Source organism: Furipterus horrens, unplaced genomic scaffold (assembly GCF_987537825.1).
Source record: "Furipterus horrens unplaced genomic scaffold, mFurHor1.1.pri manual_scaffold_4, whole genome shotgun sequence".
Taxonomy (NCBI): Eukaryota; Metazoa; Chordata; class Mammalia; order Chiroptera; family Furipteridae; genus Furipterus; species Furipterus horrens.
Window position 1 is genome coordinate 24413714 of NW_028327174.1, and position 16207 is coordinate 24429920.

The 16207-nt window shown below is 40.7% G+C and overlaps 1 protein-coding gene and 1 pseudogene across 2 annotated transcripts; one reads left to right on the forward strand and one right to left on the reverse strand.

The window, feature by feature from the left end:
- Positions 1–6511: 6511 nt before the first annotated feature.
- LOC150011367 (small ribosomal subunit protein uS5 pseudogene) lies at positions 6512–7394 on the reverse strand (annotated as a pseudogene).
- A 431-nt stretch (positions 7395–7825) lies between these two features.
- On the forward strand, positions 7826–15587 carry TMEM52B (transmembrane protein 52B). 2 transcript variants are annotated; one of them, XM_090275424.1, is made up of 6 exons: positions 7826–7903; positions 8362–8509; positions 10476–10519; positions 12700–12738; positions 13306–13472; positions 14389–15587. In XM_090275424.1, the coding sequence occupies exons 2-6, from the start codon at positions 8456–8458 to the stop codon at positions 14631–14633; spliced, it is 549 nt and encodes a 182-aa protein (XP_090131550.1). In that variant the 5' UTR covers positions 7826–7903; positions 8362–8455; the 3' UTR covers positions 14634–15587. The 2 variants fall into 2 exon arrangements, with proteins under 2 accessions (XP_090131550.1, XP_090131551.1); XM_090275425.1 differs by lacking the exon at positions 10476–10519.
- Positions 15588–16207: the final 620 nt, after the last annotated feature.

Consider the following 16207-nt stretch of genomic DNA (forward strand, 5'->3'; position numbering starts at 1 on the left):
ACATGCAAACATCCAAACCATGGGGGTGTCAGAAGGAGAAGAGAAACAGCAAGAAATTGAAAACTTGTGCGAGAAAATAATGAAGGAAAATTCCCCAAATTTGGAGAAGGAAATAGACATACGAGTCCAGGAAGCACAGAGAGTCCCAAACAAGCTAGACCCAAAAAGGACCACACCAAGACACATCATAATTAAAATGCCAAAGGTTAAAGATAAAGAAAGAATCTTAAAAGAAGGAAGGGAAAAGCAGAGAGTTACCTACAAAGGGATGCCTATAAGACTTTCAGCTGATTTCTCAAAAGAAATGGCAGGCAAGAAGGGACTGGCAAGCAGTGTTCAATGTGATGAAAAGTGAGGACCTACAACCAAGATTACTCTACTCAGCAAAGCTATCATTTAGAATGGAAGGGCAGATGAAGTGCTTCCCAGACAAGGTAAAGATTAAGGAACTAATCATCACCAAACTATTATTATATAACATGTCAAAGGGACTTACTTAAGAAAAGGAAGATCAAAATTATGAACATTAAATGACAACAAACTCACAACTATCAACAACTGAATCTAAAAAATAAAAATAAAATTTGACTAAACAAACCAGAATAGGAACAGAATCATAGGTACGGGGATCATTAGAAGGGTTATCAGCTGGGAGGGGGAAGGGCCGGAAATGGGGATATGGTGCAGGGATTAAGAAGGATAATTGGTAAATACAAACTAGACAGGAGGAAGTTAAGAATAATATGGAAAAGGGTGAAGCCAAAGAACTTATATGCATGACCCATGGACATGAACTAAGGGGGATGGGATTACTGGAGGGAAATGGGGTACTGGGCAGAGGGGAGCAAAGTGGAAAAAAATGGAAAATACTGTAACATAATCAATAAAATACACTTAAAAAATATTCATCGGCTTTATTCTGCTGTCCCCAAAAGAGGTTTATTCTCTGACCTCATTTGTCCTAGGGTATGGTTGGCACAAATTGCACTAACTGAATTTCTGTTATCTGTCTTCCTGAGCAAGGCGATTTAAGCTATTTACCCTCTGGTTGGAGAGAGGTAGAAACCATGTACTCTTAAGTGTCTTTGGTTAGGGAAGATAGGATTTTGTGCTTTACTAGATGGCTGTAAAATGCTTCACCATTTAACTTAAGTATGTCTCAGTCTCCCTATTTCACTTGTCCTGGCTTACTAGCCTGCCTCATTAGTAGACTTTATGGATTGCCCTGGTAAGAAGTGTCTTGAAAGGATATATGTGACTATATTTAAAGCAACCAAAGATATACACACAACACCAGAACAAAATGTATTCTAAGAGGGGGCCTAAGATTGAGCTACATCTCTCAGACTTTTTTTTTTAGGTTGTCAGTAAATTTTATTTATTTATTTATTTATTTATTTATTTATTTATTAGAAATATATATGAAATATTTATTTCAAACATTAAGTGTTAGTACTTTTAATATTTGGCCTTCTAACAAAGTTTCTATGTCTTTTCTCTACTAGAGAGATTGCATATTTGTTATGTCTGTTTTACCATTTGCATTTTTTCTTTTGTGATTTTGTGGTTATGTCCTTAGTGTGTTTTTCTAATGGTGTTCATGTTTTCTTTTATTTCTTTTTATTATTGTTTCGGCTGTTATTGTTGTTCCCACTTTTCTCCCCTTCCCTTCCCTCACACAGCCCCACCATCTCCCCACCCCCAGCCAATCCCTGCATTGTTGTCCGTGTCCGTGGGTTATGAATAAATATTCTTTGGTTAATCCCTTTACCATCTCTCATTCTGTCCCCCAGCTTCTTCTTTTCCAGCAGCTGTCAGTCTGTTCTATGTATCTAAGCTTCTGCTACTTTCTTGTTTCTCAGTTTATTGTGTTTACTAGATTCCACAAATTAGTGAGTAGATCTCTCAGACCTCTGATATTCACCTCCACACTTAAACAATGAGAACCAAGAGAGCACAATCATCCAATTTTGGGGGGTCAACACTCATGGGAAGCACACCAAATAGTCCAGGATCTGGTGATGAGCTCTACAAATACGGTACTCCCTTCAAACACAATTCATTTTTTTTCTTTAAAAATTCCTCTCTACTTAACATCAACAGGTAGAATTATCATCACTTTCTTTTCTCCCCTCATTTTATATATCTAACAGTGCATGTACTGATTTTCAATTCCATTGTTATTTCACCTCACTGACTAAATTACAAGCTTTTTAAAAGTAAGGATAGATACCTTTCTATTAAGAAAATTCATTCTTTCCTACCACTCTGGCACACTGGCACATCATATAAGTTGTATAATATTCTGCAAAGAGTAGACAGTTAATACATGAGATTCTTAACTATAATATAAACACACAGCATAAGCTGGATTTTTAACAAAGACATTTCATCAGAAATCTATCTCAATTCTTTTGGGGAAGTGGAACTGAAGCTTAAAACGTTTAGGTGGTTTGCTGAATATCTCTTTTCTATAAGATGCCAGACAAGAACTCGGCTCACAGTTTGTTTTTTTCCGCTATACCAGTTAATTAAAAACAAACAAACAAAAAACAAACAAACCCATAGGTGACAGCTGAGGTGGTATGAATTCATTATGATCATCTCTTAAAATAACTCAGTAAGGGACTTAACCAAGGCAGAGACTATGCACCTAGAAGACTTTAAAAGTACAGTGTGAGGTTGAGAACACCCAACCAGGGTCACCCTCAATTTTTTTCTGACTTCCCTCAAACTAGAAGCTCATATTGAGGAGCCACAACATGGAGAGCTTGACCATTGCCAGCTTCTGGGTGATCTGGCTCCTTAAAACAGCCTTTCACACGTTCCCCTATTCAAGCCTGATAGAAAACAGTGGTTCTTCTGTTTGTTTGACATAAAGCTTACCTAACAAGACATTTATCATTTTAAGCATTTTTAGGTATACTGTTCGGTGCTATTAAGTACATTCACATAGTTGTGCAACCGTCACCACGCTTCATCTCCAGAACTTTTTCATCTTCTCCAACTGAAGCTCTGTACTGATTAAACAATGACTCCTATGATGGTTATTTTTATGTGTCAACTTGTCTGGGCCACAGGGTGCCCAGATATTTGGTCAAACACTGTTCTTAATGTTTCTTCAGGGATGTTTTGGGGTGAGATTATTATTTTAATGACCAGAGTAAAGCATGTCACCCTCCATAATATGACTGGGCCTCATCCAAACAGTTGAAAGGCTAAAGAGAACAAAAAGGCTAACCCCTCTCCAGATAAGAAAACTTCTCCAGTAGGCAGCTTTTGGACCACAACTATAGCATTAGTTTTCCTGGGTCTCAGATTTGCCAGTCTCTATAGTTACAGGAATCAGTTATGTATAATCAGTCTCTTTCTCAATATACACATCCTATTGGTTCTGTTTCTCTACAGGATGTTGACTAATAAAACTCTCCTCTCCTTCCTTCTCCCAGCTCCTGGAAACCACCTTTCTATTCTGTCTATATGAATTTGCTACTGTAGGCACCTTACATAAGGGAAAGCAAATGATGTTCGTCCTGTTGTAGCTGACTTGTTTCACTTAACCTGATGTCTTCAAGGTTCATCCAAGTTGTAGTATGGGTCAGAATTTTCTTCTTTTTGAAGGCTAAATAATAGTCCATTATATAGATCACATTTTGTTCATACATTCACTCATTGATAAACATATTTGTTTTCCTGTTTTTAAAGATCCAGGGGGATAATTGTATGATCCTTGGGTGGCAGATAGCTGGACAGACTTGACAAATTTTAAGTGGTTCTCATTATCCCTACCTCCTGGTGGTCATGCCCTTGTGTAATCTCACTTTGAATGTGATTGGGATTTGTGGCTTGGAGTGTGACAAAGGTGATGGAATGTATGTGATTGTGTTTATGTGATTACATAAGGTAAAGTTTCTCTCCCTCCTCTCTTTCCCTGCCCGTATTTAAAGAAGCAAACCTACATGAATACCACTACCACAAAAAAATGAATTTGCTAGAGAGAACTTGGAAGTGTATTCCTCCCCAGTTGAGTCTTCACATGAGAGTACAGTCCAGCAAACACCTTGATGGCAGCCACGTGAGACCCTACGCAGAGGAGCCACCAAAGCTGTGCCTACACTTCTGACTCACAGACCATGTGAGATAATACACGCTGTTTTAGAATTGCTATTCATATAATCTGTGGTAATGTGTTACAAGGCACATAAAACTAATAATCCTGTGACAAACTTTATCCTTCTATTTTGTTAAACTTCCTTGAATTTAATCTTGTCACTGACTTTCAAGGCCTCTGACATTGCCACGCAATACTCAGGCTGAGGAATTGGTTCATTTGATAGAGATATTCCCTAGTGGAGGGGTTGCAAGATGGAACTGGGTTCTTTGGCCATATTATTAATTTTTGAAGCCATGGCGGCAGCTCACTGCTCAGCTCTTTATAATTCATGCTGGATGCTCCAGAATAATAATAGTCCTGGCCTCTATTTCACTGAGGCACAAAAAGGAAGGGAATCTAGTCACCTGACTTAGGCAAGGTCAAAAGGAAGATATTCAAAGGAACCAGAACTAAGTGATTCTTTAGCCCCACTTGTTACAGCTATTGTATAACAATCCCCTGAAGCATAGATGAAAAGCCTGTGTACATGTGCCCTCCATTGGTTCCACTCCAAGGCCTTAACAACCTGTGTATAAGCTAATGATTCACAAGCTTAATGGAACTACAAGGTTGTGTAGGACCGTAATGAGATCAGTTCACCTTTCCCTCAGCAACCTGCCTTTCCATTCTGTACCTTCTTCAGTCTTCCCTCCTGAATCTTCTTTCCTCCCTTATGTGACTGAGCTAAGAGCTAAAATTGCCACTTCCATTAAGATAAAGAAAAAGCTTTATTTCTCCACGGAATAATCCAGTGAGGAAAGAACAGTGACACTAATAATTCTAAGTAACAAGGAGGTCATTAATAGAATATTTTTTGTTTGTTTAAACCTGTTAAGAAGCTGTAGGGCAAAAAGTTGATGTAATCACATGGAAGGAAAGTGCTCTGGGAGGGAAAGAAAAGTCATCTTAATTGGCAAACCTGTTTGTGCAGGTGAAGGCAGGCATGATTGGGAGAATAGATGGCCAGGATAGCAAGAGAAACTATCCATGAATTGAAATGTCAGAAAAGGTCATGGTCATGCTAACAATGATAAGCATGGAGTACATCAGTTATTCATGAAGGTGAAAGGTCACTGGTAAAGGTGAGTGGAAATCAAGATCATCATAGTTAACACATAAAATGTTTGCTATATCAAGACAATAATATGCATTTCACACACATTAACTTATTTAACCTCTATAGATCTATAAAGAAACATCATCATTATTATGGTCACCCCATTTATATATAATGAAACTTAACCAATGGAGAGATGAAACTGAACCAACTTGCTCAATGCAACACAGATAGTGAGTGACAAAGCAAGTATTTAATCCCAGAAAACCTAGCTGCATCCTTAGCCATGTTGCAATACTATCTTTCTGATAAGAGAAAGAAAGGAGGGGTGAATGATGCTACCCATGTACACGTCAAGAAATAGTGTAATCAAAATGCCTTTGTGTCTCTTATGGTATTTTCTCCCTAAAACAAGATCTAGGGCAGGTCAAGCAGACATTCCACTTCTGTTTTATGAATGAGAAAATTAAGGACTGGAGAAACCACATAAATAACTCAGTGAAGGGCCTGGATTAGAGCTCTGCTGTCCTTTTCCTATGAAATACCATCTACCTGACCAAGCTTTCTACTGAAATTTGGAAAATACTGTTCATCCTAACACCAACTTCCTTACCCCCCCTTTTTTTTTTAAATTAAAAATTAAAAAATAGTGCTGCTCATTAGTTTTGGAACTGACTGGTTTCAAATCATCAACATCCCATGTAGCAGCACAGGCGTCAACTCCAGCCAGGTTTCCTTTGGACTTAGCAAGATTGAAAAATGACAGTGGGGCATTGGAGAGGGAATTCATACCAGTTTAATCTCGCTCCTGCGGGTGAGGACCGGAACAACAACAGGATCTGCCTTTTGATTCTCGTGGGGAGCGAGAACAGGGCCAAGGGACCATCCGCCTTAAGTGTCGTCCTGCAGCAGCGGGCAAGGACTTAGGAAGCCAATATCATCCTCACCCCTTGAACAGCAGGGGCCTGTTTATATACATGAAGTTAACAAAGGTGGCGCCTGGCCAGTCTGAGCTGTGTGATGCTTATGCAGAAAGAATTCTCGTAGATAAGGGTGACCTAGGGAAATGGGAATACATATGTGTGGAGGCGAGGATCCTGGCTATGGTCACCCTGACACACTAGGCTTTTCTCTCACTGTTTGATTTCCTTATCTAAGAAAAATATTAAGTTTATATTCTCCATTCTCATATCACATTGTCATGCTGTGTGAGGGCTCTTAGAATCAATTCCACTCAACAGTTTCCCTTAACAAAAGGATGTGAAAGGTAGTGTAATTCACTTTATTTTCCTTGTATAAAATTATGTGGTGGCCACAGCTGGAGCCTGTGTCCTCGGCACAGAAATCCTGGGGTGGGTCTTTACAGGATGGTCAGTGAATTATGACAGGGAGACTTGGTGAACACAGCCTCTTTCCAGAGGTGAGGGGTGAGAAATCTGTAGGTCTTAGAGACGGCATCGAAGGTGGCCTTGGCGAAGTTGCCCAGAGTGGCCGTGCAGCCCTTGGCTGAGGTGTAGCAGTCACCAATACCAGCCATCAGCAGCAGCTTCTTGGGCACAGGGGCTGGGACAATGCCAATGCCCCTGGGGAAGCAAGGAGGCACACCAGCACAGAGCCACAGAGCCCTGTCACCTTGCAAGGGTCGGTGTAGGCCTTAGTGATCTTGTTCCCCCGGTAGCCTCACGCACAGGGAAAATTGAGAGGTTGGCCAGGATGATGGCCCCATGGATGGCAGTGGCTACTTCCTTTGAGCACTTAACACCCAGACTAACATGTCCACTGTAGTCCCCAGTAGGGACAAATGCCATGAACTGGGTGTTCTGATCTGCATGGGTCTGCTTTTGCATGGGCATAATCTTCAAAACCTTGTCCCTGAGGCATGCCCCCAAGAAAAAGTCAACGATCTCAGATTCCTTGATGGGCAAAGAGACAGATCTCCTACAGGGACTTGATTTTCATGTCCTTGACCAGGTAGCCCAGCTTGGTGACGGGAACCCACTCCTTGTCCTTGGCCTTGCCTCCGCAATCTCCATGGCCTTGACCCCAGCCTCGACCCCAACCCCCATACTGGCTGTGACCTCAGCCCCAAATGCAGCTGCCAAATCTGCCACAGAAGCCACCACAGCCTCCTATTCCCCAGGGCCTCCAGCCCCCCCCCCCCCCAGCACTGTCATTATCCACCATTTGCTGTGCGGGGTGGGGGCTAAGTTTCTTATGAAATACTTTGTATTAAAATTATTTTTATACTTTGTATTAGGTCTAAATCATTTAAATAGCACTCATTTGTTCCTGTAGATATGTTTCTTTACAAACATTCTATGATTCTATGTCTTTTCCATATGTGCTTATTTTTACTCTTATCTTAGATTTCATTTGAGAGAGAGATGTTTTGCAACCCAGTTTTTGTTTTTGTGTTTTAATATGTCTATCTGAATTGTTTCCATGGGAATATAAATCAGAGCGAAGGGGAATTTCTTGAACAGGACCCAGAAATTCTAATCTCCAAATCTGCCTTCTCCAAAGATGGGATGGATTTCCAGCTCATTTGGCAAACTCTAGGTCCTACTCCAATGATTGGAAATAAATGACCCAGAACCAGGAGAGTTGATTATCAACACAGTGAAGGCGGGCATTGCAAAGACTAAGAGAGGAGGGCTAATCACGAGGGGGGCAAGTGAATGGAGTTTGGCAGGGTGGGTTTCAGCCTTCAACAGCTGCCCTGGTGTGCTGTGGTGAAGGACAAAGAGCGTCACTGCTTTTCTGATGGAGAGGAGCAGTCTGCCTTTAATCCTCCTCAAAGTCAAGCTTTTCATCACTGCCTAGAAAAATACTTAATTCAGAGGACTGAACATAGTCCTTTTGGGGGCAGTGGGAGAAAGTTAAAGACATATAGGAAGAATTCATAGTAAAAGGAAAGAAAAGACAAAGGGAAGCAAATGTGGAGACTCTAAAAACGGAAATAGAAACAGAGAAAGAAGATGAAAGGGAAGGGAAAGAATACAGAAAATAAAAGCCCAAGGGAATAGAGAGAGAGAGAGAGAGAGAGAGAGAGAGAGAGAGAGAGAGAGAGAGAGAGAGAGAGAGAGAGAAAGAGAGAGAGAGAGAGAGAGAGAAGCAGTAATTTATTGCTAAAAGAAGTTTCTCTCCTAAGCTTTCTAGGTCAAGAAGTCAGACAAGGCACAGAGCATGGAAAGGAGGTGACGGACGCCCAGTGTGTGATCCTGGAGAAGCAGGAGGTCAGCCCGATGGGAGGGAGAGTCCATGCCATGTTGGTCGCTGCCCTGGTGTATTTCATCCAGGTAAGTTGTGAAAACACAGAAGTAAAGCTTTTGTTTTTTGTTTCTAAGATAAACCAACTCTCAGAAGCATCTGAGGGGAAATGAAGGAAGGGAAAAAACATACATAGAATCAACAGGGTGGCGGGAAATGAATAACTAGAATGTTTCCTGAGTGTTATAGGGTGACATAGTGTAGGTATGACAAATAACATCAGTGAAACAGGGGACAGAAATTAGGACAACCGTAGATACAAGTAAGATCGCTATGGCAATTTGGAAGTGCTGCTTATGTATGTTTATTTCTCTCTTTTAGCATCTTATCACCCGTCCCTCCAATTTCCAAGTAAATTATCAGAACTAGCTATGAGATTCTCCTAAACAGAGTTTCCCGCATCAGCCCTAATACTATTCTTGAAATTTATAGGTGCTTCCAGGTCAGAAATAAGTTAAGAGGGAAAACTCTTCAAAAATACTTGGGATCTTTTATTTCTCCCCACTAAAATTGGGAAGCCCCTGCATAACTAACTCACTAGCTGGGAAAGGGTCACTGGACTGAGGGATTCTGGACAGTTACCAAGGGGAAGTTTACAGAGCTATGAAATCTATTAAGAAGAACAAATGAAGCAACTGTCTACTATCAGGTTCCTGTACGGCTCCTAGAAGGGAGTAGGCTGTCTGTTTTACTTCCTGAACACCAGTTAAGCAAGTTTCTGAAAATCCATTTCTTTATTTTTCCTTGTATTTTCTTGTTGCTTCCTCTTCTCTCCCTTGACCTTCCCTTCCCTTCTTTTCTCTTTCTTTCTTATTTTGCAACAGGCCTGAGACATTTTATCTTCTGAGTAATTTAGGCGTTTCTAGCCTTTAGTCAAGAAAATAAAACAAAGTACCAAGGCTGGATTAAAGAAACATACACTTTGCCATTCTAGTGCCCAACTACTTTAAATTAAAACAGAACCAGGAGTTTCTCAAATGCTATCAGCTGTTAGTCTTTGTGCAAAATCTGTTTCTAAGACATCATGAGTAAGTGTGTATCCGCCCACCCATAAAATCCCAATTAGTATAAATCTGTCTCTTTTAGCGGACCTTTGTGGTCTTTGTTGTTGGTTTCCTGAAATATCTAGCCTTTCCAGTTATAGGAAGAGAGAAACAGTTCCTAGAAGAAAAGTTTACCTAGAGAGGTTTTTGAAGGAGGAAGTCAACTGAAACATAAACTATAAGGAAAGGAAGGTTTTTCTTTACAAGGAGTTGAAAGGATTTGATAGCAGTGTCAAGGAGTTGTTAGAGCAGATTTGTCCTTCGTTCTATTAAATATATATATAATTGAGTTTCATTTGACTTACGGCTAAATCAAGAGGTGTGTGCAATTGGTCATGTTACTTATACCCTTATGCCTGAGTCCCTTAAGTATTTAAAATGAAGTTAAATACACCCACCTACATAGTTACTATAATGAAATTTACAAGATAATAAAAATTCTTAGCCATCCGGTATATAGTGGCTATTCAATAAATAAGTTTTTCCCCTTCCTTCTTCTCTTGTATAGTGAATTATTGATGTTCTGAGGGAATGAAAAGGAGCAGTGGGTTAGAATTCAGTTTGCACTGGGAAAGAATCAGGAAGACAATAACAATACCCTGTGGGACAGATCAGGAAATTTCTGGGACAAATAAATTGATATAAATGCTGAGTCTCATTCACAAACGCAGTGATGCTCAGTGATGCCCGCCCCCCAAACCCCCAAAAAGAGAGAGAGAGAACAAAACAGATTAGAAATTTGCTCTTCCAGGTTCTCCCCTGACACATGTAGTAATAGGCATGGGAGAAGTGAAAATGAAGTCCCAAACATGGCTGACCCCATGACCTTGTCCTTATATTTACCGTGCTCTCACCAACTGATCTAACATGGCACAGTCACGAGGAACTGATAAGCTGCTGGGCAGAGAAGATCAGGCCATTTCCCTCTCTGAGACTATTTCCCTTCCTACAGCTTCCTTGGGCAAGATGTGAAGAGAATTGTGTCAGTCCTGAACAGTAAGTATCTGAAAGTCCAAACTGGGAAGAAGGGGAGACAGACATAAACATTAATATATAAAACAGGAAGGAAAGACAGACATAAACCTCAAGATACAAAACAAGGTCAAGATGTCCTCAGATATCTGAGATTTCCCTTACTTCTTTTTTTAATAGATTTTATTTATTTTCAGAGAGAGGGGAAGGGAGAGAGTAAAGGAGAGAAACAGCGATGTGTGAGAGACACATTGGTTGGTTGCCCCTCGCATGCTTGGGATCTGGCTGGCAACCCAGGCATATGCTCTGACTGGGAATCGAACCAGCCACCTTTTGGTTCTCAAACTGGCACTCAATCCACTGAGTCACACTAACAGGGCATGACTTCCCTTATTTCTACTCAAACAGGCATCAAACAACTTATCTCACAGACTGGCTATCCCAAAATAAAGACACGCATTTGTGTCATCTTAAATACCCAAAATAACACTGCTGATAGCATTTTTTTCCGAAGCCAATCTTCCCATCAAAGCAGCAGACTTAATCTCAGTTTATGCAGTCATAGAGATTTGCAGTAGACTTTTTTACCCTTGTTTTGCAATGACTCATCAAGACAGACTGGATTCAGTATCTTAGTCACAGGCAGATACATTTGGGTGATTTCCAAAGATGCATCACCATTTCAAATCTGAAGAACGTTTGTTTGTTTTTTTTTAAGTCAGTGCAGTTGAATTTAGTTGTTCTTTTTAAAAGATTTTATATATTTATTTTTAAGGGAGAAAGAGAGGGAGACATCAGATGTGTGAGAGTAACATGGGTCGGTTGCCTCTCGCACGTTCCCAACCAGGGACCTGGACTGCAACCAAGGCATGTGCCCTGACTGGGATCGAAATGGTGACCTTTCAGTTTGCAGGCTGGTGTTCAGTTCTCTGAGCCACACCAGCCAGGCCTGAAGAACATTAAAAAAAAATTTAGGGCATGTTAATATTTATTGCAGATTTTATTTAGCTATTACTTTGAAATAGTCTGTAATGTAAACCTGTCACAAGTAAGTCTTCTGTAGACATGGAGGACATAAAGATAAAAAGGGAAAAGATTTATGCCAGTTGAAGGTAAAATAGTAAAAATAAGTAAAAATCAGGGGCAGTTTGGATAAAAGTCTTGCTCAGGCTGAAGGACAATGCAGATTTAGCCATGGAAAGGGTTTTCCAATAGCCAAGTATGTTATACCCAAGGGAATTGGTGATGGCCTTGGTTCCTTTCATAGCCTCTTGGAGGGTTTAGATATAGAATCACAACTGTAATGTTGTAGAACTAGAAGGGGCTTTGAACAAATGGAGAATTCAAGAAAACCTGGAGCAGACATTGTCCAATGAAAAACTCGACTGTATGTTCCACAACTGTGCAACCAAAGAAGAAATATAGAGTGAGTTTCAATAGATCAATATACCAGAAAGTATTATTAAAATTTACTCATTTTTAAAAATATTCATTTTTCTTCCCCTCCCCTTCCCTCTCCTGAGCTTATCCCATACTCTTTCTCTCGTGCAATCCATATTTTTTATACCTGTAGAGAAAATTTATAATTGTCCTAATTAATTCAGCTTATTTAACTAGTTTTCTTCATGGTGAAGTTGGTGCCTACATTTTTCCCTTGTTTCGTTTGGTCTCAGCCATTATGTATATCAATTTTGATGCTTGATGTGAAAATTTAGGACTCTTTTTTATGGTGGGAGTTTTTATGGTTTTATGGCAGCCCCTTTTTTCAACAACTTGCAGAACATAAATTACAAACTTCATTGTATTGGTTTCACGCTTTTAAACTGAAATTTTCTTTCTGTTTAAATCTTACTGACCTCCAACATACACAAATGTTAACTTCCACATCCACTTACAGACTCACCCTTTGTAAACTTACATTGGAAGTTCTTTCGTGGTAACTGTCATCTTAACTGTTTACAATGGTCATGGTTCCATTTTCTATTAACACTATTTCATGATCACTACTTTGTCTTAAAACGATTTTCAAAATGATTTACTCAATGCCATCTATAGTGTAAAACTATTTAAAGCATCCCATTATACAACAGATCCAGCTGGTTACACTGACGCTAATATAACCTGTGAGGCTTTTGTTACAACAAGGTATCATAACAGGCATTGACTATATTTTTATTGCAAAAAATTTTGTTCTTTCTTCACAGTTGCCTGACCACAGACTGGGTACATCTCTGGTACATATGGTAAGTTTCAGCTATTATACCCACAAAGACATTTAAAAGGGGCTTAATTTTTTCTCAGAGGTATATATATTTTTAGTTTTTGTTTTTTAGGGTTTTTTTTTTTTCAGTTTTAAAATATTTGACAGCAGGAAAAAAATATGTGTGAGACAGCTAGCCTACTTAGCTGGCATCCCATGGAGTGAAGTTTCTTTTCTTCACCACTACCCTATGTGACAATATGCCAGGATTTCCTATTTCAATACCCCCTTTCGGCCAACAGCAACAGATTATTGTGTATATTCTCAGATGAGCTCTATTGGTAGCCTATAGAGATTACTTCAGTAAAGTAAAAAGCAGCCCTCTGAACCACATTAAGTCTCTTGCTAATTGTTCAATGAATTGACTTAGTCTTGCTGACAAAATAAGGAAGTATATATGTGAAGTGAAAACTTTAGAATCAAAAACACTATAATTGCTCTCTAAATTATTCACACAAGAATCAAAATGCAGACACGGAAGGCTGAGGGTGCCCAAGCTGGGAAACAAAGTGGATCCCAGAGCGCTCATTGCCCCGCGGGCTCCTTGCAGGTTGCTGGTGGTCGTCGGTGCACTGCTTCTCCTGTGTGGCCTGACCTCCGTGTGCTTCCGCTGCTGTCTGAGTCGCCAGCAAAATGGGGAAGATGGGGGCCGGCCACCGTATGAAGTGACAGTCATCGCTTTTGATCATGACAGCACTCTCCAGAGCACGATCACTTGTGAGTACACTGCCATTGGAACGGGGAGTGAACCCAGGTGTAAACAAACAATTAGGATGGCACCGCGGTATGAAAACACTAATTGGCTATTGAAGACTCTAGACCTGAGAGCGGTGTTAATCGCCAGAAGCCTGATAATGCAGTGACCTGGGCTCTCATGAACGCCGTGTTCGCTAGTATTGGTCTTGATGGATGACAGAGAGAAGGGAGAAATGAAAGGCTGGGGACAACGGTGGAGCTGTTTTTAAGAAGAATTACCCAGTTCATACTTATTTTAAGCTCGGAGAATATCCCTTTTTTAAAAGTATTTTGGATTTTGTAAAAACCTCCATTTTCTATCTATCTTTTTTACATATTTAGAGAAATTTGTCACATGTACTGTCACTTGTTTATTCTCTAAGTCTTGCTATACTAAGTATGAGCCCCAACAACCCTTCGATGATCATAAGACGTTTTATTTTCTCCTGGCCTCTTCTTTATATTATATTCTTTACTAAAATCAAAGAGTCAATACCAGGCAGAACAGAGCTGGCAAAACGCTGTGATATTTATTTTGCAAAGAGAACAACCTTTCCTGCCTCCCAGTTCTCACAATCATTTTGAGAAAAGATAAATAAGGCAGAAACAAATATTTCTAAGGACTGTACAACATCAGTGGAATGATCTAAATCTAACCAGGGTGAGAGATGGGAACACAATTTAGATTATTTGAGGATACCAGAGAAGACAGAATCTTCTAGCAGAAAGTGAAGTTGGTTTCTAAGCAAGCTTCACAGGATTTTTCATAACATTTGTGGCAAAGAACTGGCAGCGAGTTTGGACACTTGTTAAAAGTAAAGGGGAATTCAGTGTGTTGTAAGTCTGATTTCTGAGAATGTCGCATTTACTTCAGCTCTGTTCCTTCTTCCTTCACCAGCCCTGCAGTCCGTGTTCGGCCCTGCGGCTCGGAGAATCCTGGCGGTGGCCCATTCCCACAGCTCCCTGGGCCAGCCGCCCTCCTCCGGGGACACCCTCCCAGGCTATGAGGAAGCTCTTCACATGAGTCGCTTCACTGTTGCACGGTGTGGACAGAAAGCACCTGACCTGCCCCCGGTGCCAGAAGAAAAGCAGCTGTCTCCAACGGAGAAGGAGTCTCCTCGAGTAGAACACTCTTCAAACTGATAAATGGGGTGGGGGTATTCCTAGAGTCAATAAAGAGAGACAAATGGAACATTTTAATTTTTTTGGCTAACTTTCAGAAGATTTAGGGTGACATCTAAACACCATTCAGTGGACAAGCTGGATTCCAACTCTTCGGTTCCGGACACATATACTGTCTGATACAGAATACTCTACTAGAGAACTCTCATTCTTTACCCAATACCAAAATGTGCAGCTAATCTCTAGCAATGCTGATTATTACTAAACCAGGAAAGCATCAGAGTTTCTTGAGTTCCTTAAACTATTGAGTTCCGTTACCCATATTGTTCGGTAGCAGCTAGGGATGAGCAGCCAGAGGGGAAAGAAAGGCAGGGCCTTTGCCATTCCTATCTAACAACTTAGTACAGGAGGCTGAAAGCAAAAGGAAGACATGTCTCAACAACTGACTCAGCAGTCCTGAGCTCAGCTTGCTAAGATTGCTGGGTGCCTGGAGCATTGCAAGCAAAATAGCACAGGAAGAGGGGAGAGTCCCTGAGACTGCGCTGGGAAAAAAGGCTTTTGTAACAATCTTACTAAGATTGCTGAGTGTTTGTTCCGAACATCACAAGCTGGAATTGCACAGGAGCCTATGCTGGGAAAGGGGGCCTCTGTAACAATTTCACTAAGACAAAGAGCCTTTCCTAACTGAGAAAGAAAGCCTTCGTAGCTGTACATTATTCCCAAAGGGAAGAAGGAGGGAAACCTAGAAGCCAGCTGAGGTATATAACCCCTGAACCCCAATAGTTGGTGTCCTTAAATTATGATAACTAGGTACCTGCTTGTAGCCTCAGCTCAAGTGTACAGAACAGACTAACTTACTAAAACACTAACAACTCTCTTTCCTTTATATGTGGGGCATTTAGCCAGGTGTCTGCTTGCAGTTCCGTGCTTGTATACATATTTCATAAATAAACTTGCTATCTCATTTCCACTATACATGTTTGTCTCTCCCTTGAATTATTCTCTGGCGGGCCAGACAAGACCTGAGGCGGGGGGAGAAAGACCTCCTGACTGGGGTCTCTCCCTCACTCCATCTGTAACAATATGACACGGAGAGTGACTCGTCTCTGCCAGTTCCTAAATAGGATACACTTGAGGAGAAAGACAGCCATAGGCAGTAATGCACCAAATTCACGCTTCCCCTTGAGAGAACACCCACTTTTTTGCTCAGTGGCCATAATAATCTTGGACATCATGGGATACCTAGCTGGATTACAGGTATGGGCTAGGAGAACACAGTGCATACTGAAGTGCCAGATACCAAGGTTTTTCTTGCATGCCTGTCCTACCTACCAGTGGTATTGGACAGAGCACAGAGTGCAGTAACAGTTCTACTTATCTATCAGTTCCTCTGTTGTGAACACACACCTGCACACACACACAGGTGTGTGTGCACGGACACACACAAACACACACACTTCTAACTCTGAAAGAACAGCATTGCGTTCCTTCTCTCCTCCTTCCTGCTTTGACCACTTAAAGCAGTGGTTCTCAACCTTCCTAATGCCGTGACCCTTTAATACAGTTCCTTATGTTGTGGTGACCTCCAACCATAA

Coding starts and splice junctions, on each gene's coding strand:
- TMEM52B (XM_090275424.1), top strand. CDS start 8,456: ATGGGAGGGAGAGTCCATGCCATGTTGGTCGCTGCCCTGGTGTATTTC. Junction 8,510..10,475: donor CCCTGGTGTATTTCATCCAG/GTAAGTTGTGAA, acceptor CCCTTCCTACAG/CTTCCTTGGGCAAGATGTGA. Junction 13,473..14,388: donor TCTCCAGAGCACGATCACTT/GTGAGTACACTG, acceptor TTCCTTCACCAG/CCCTGCAGTCCGTGTTCGGC.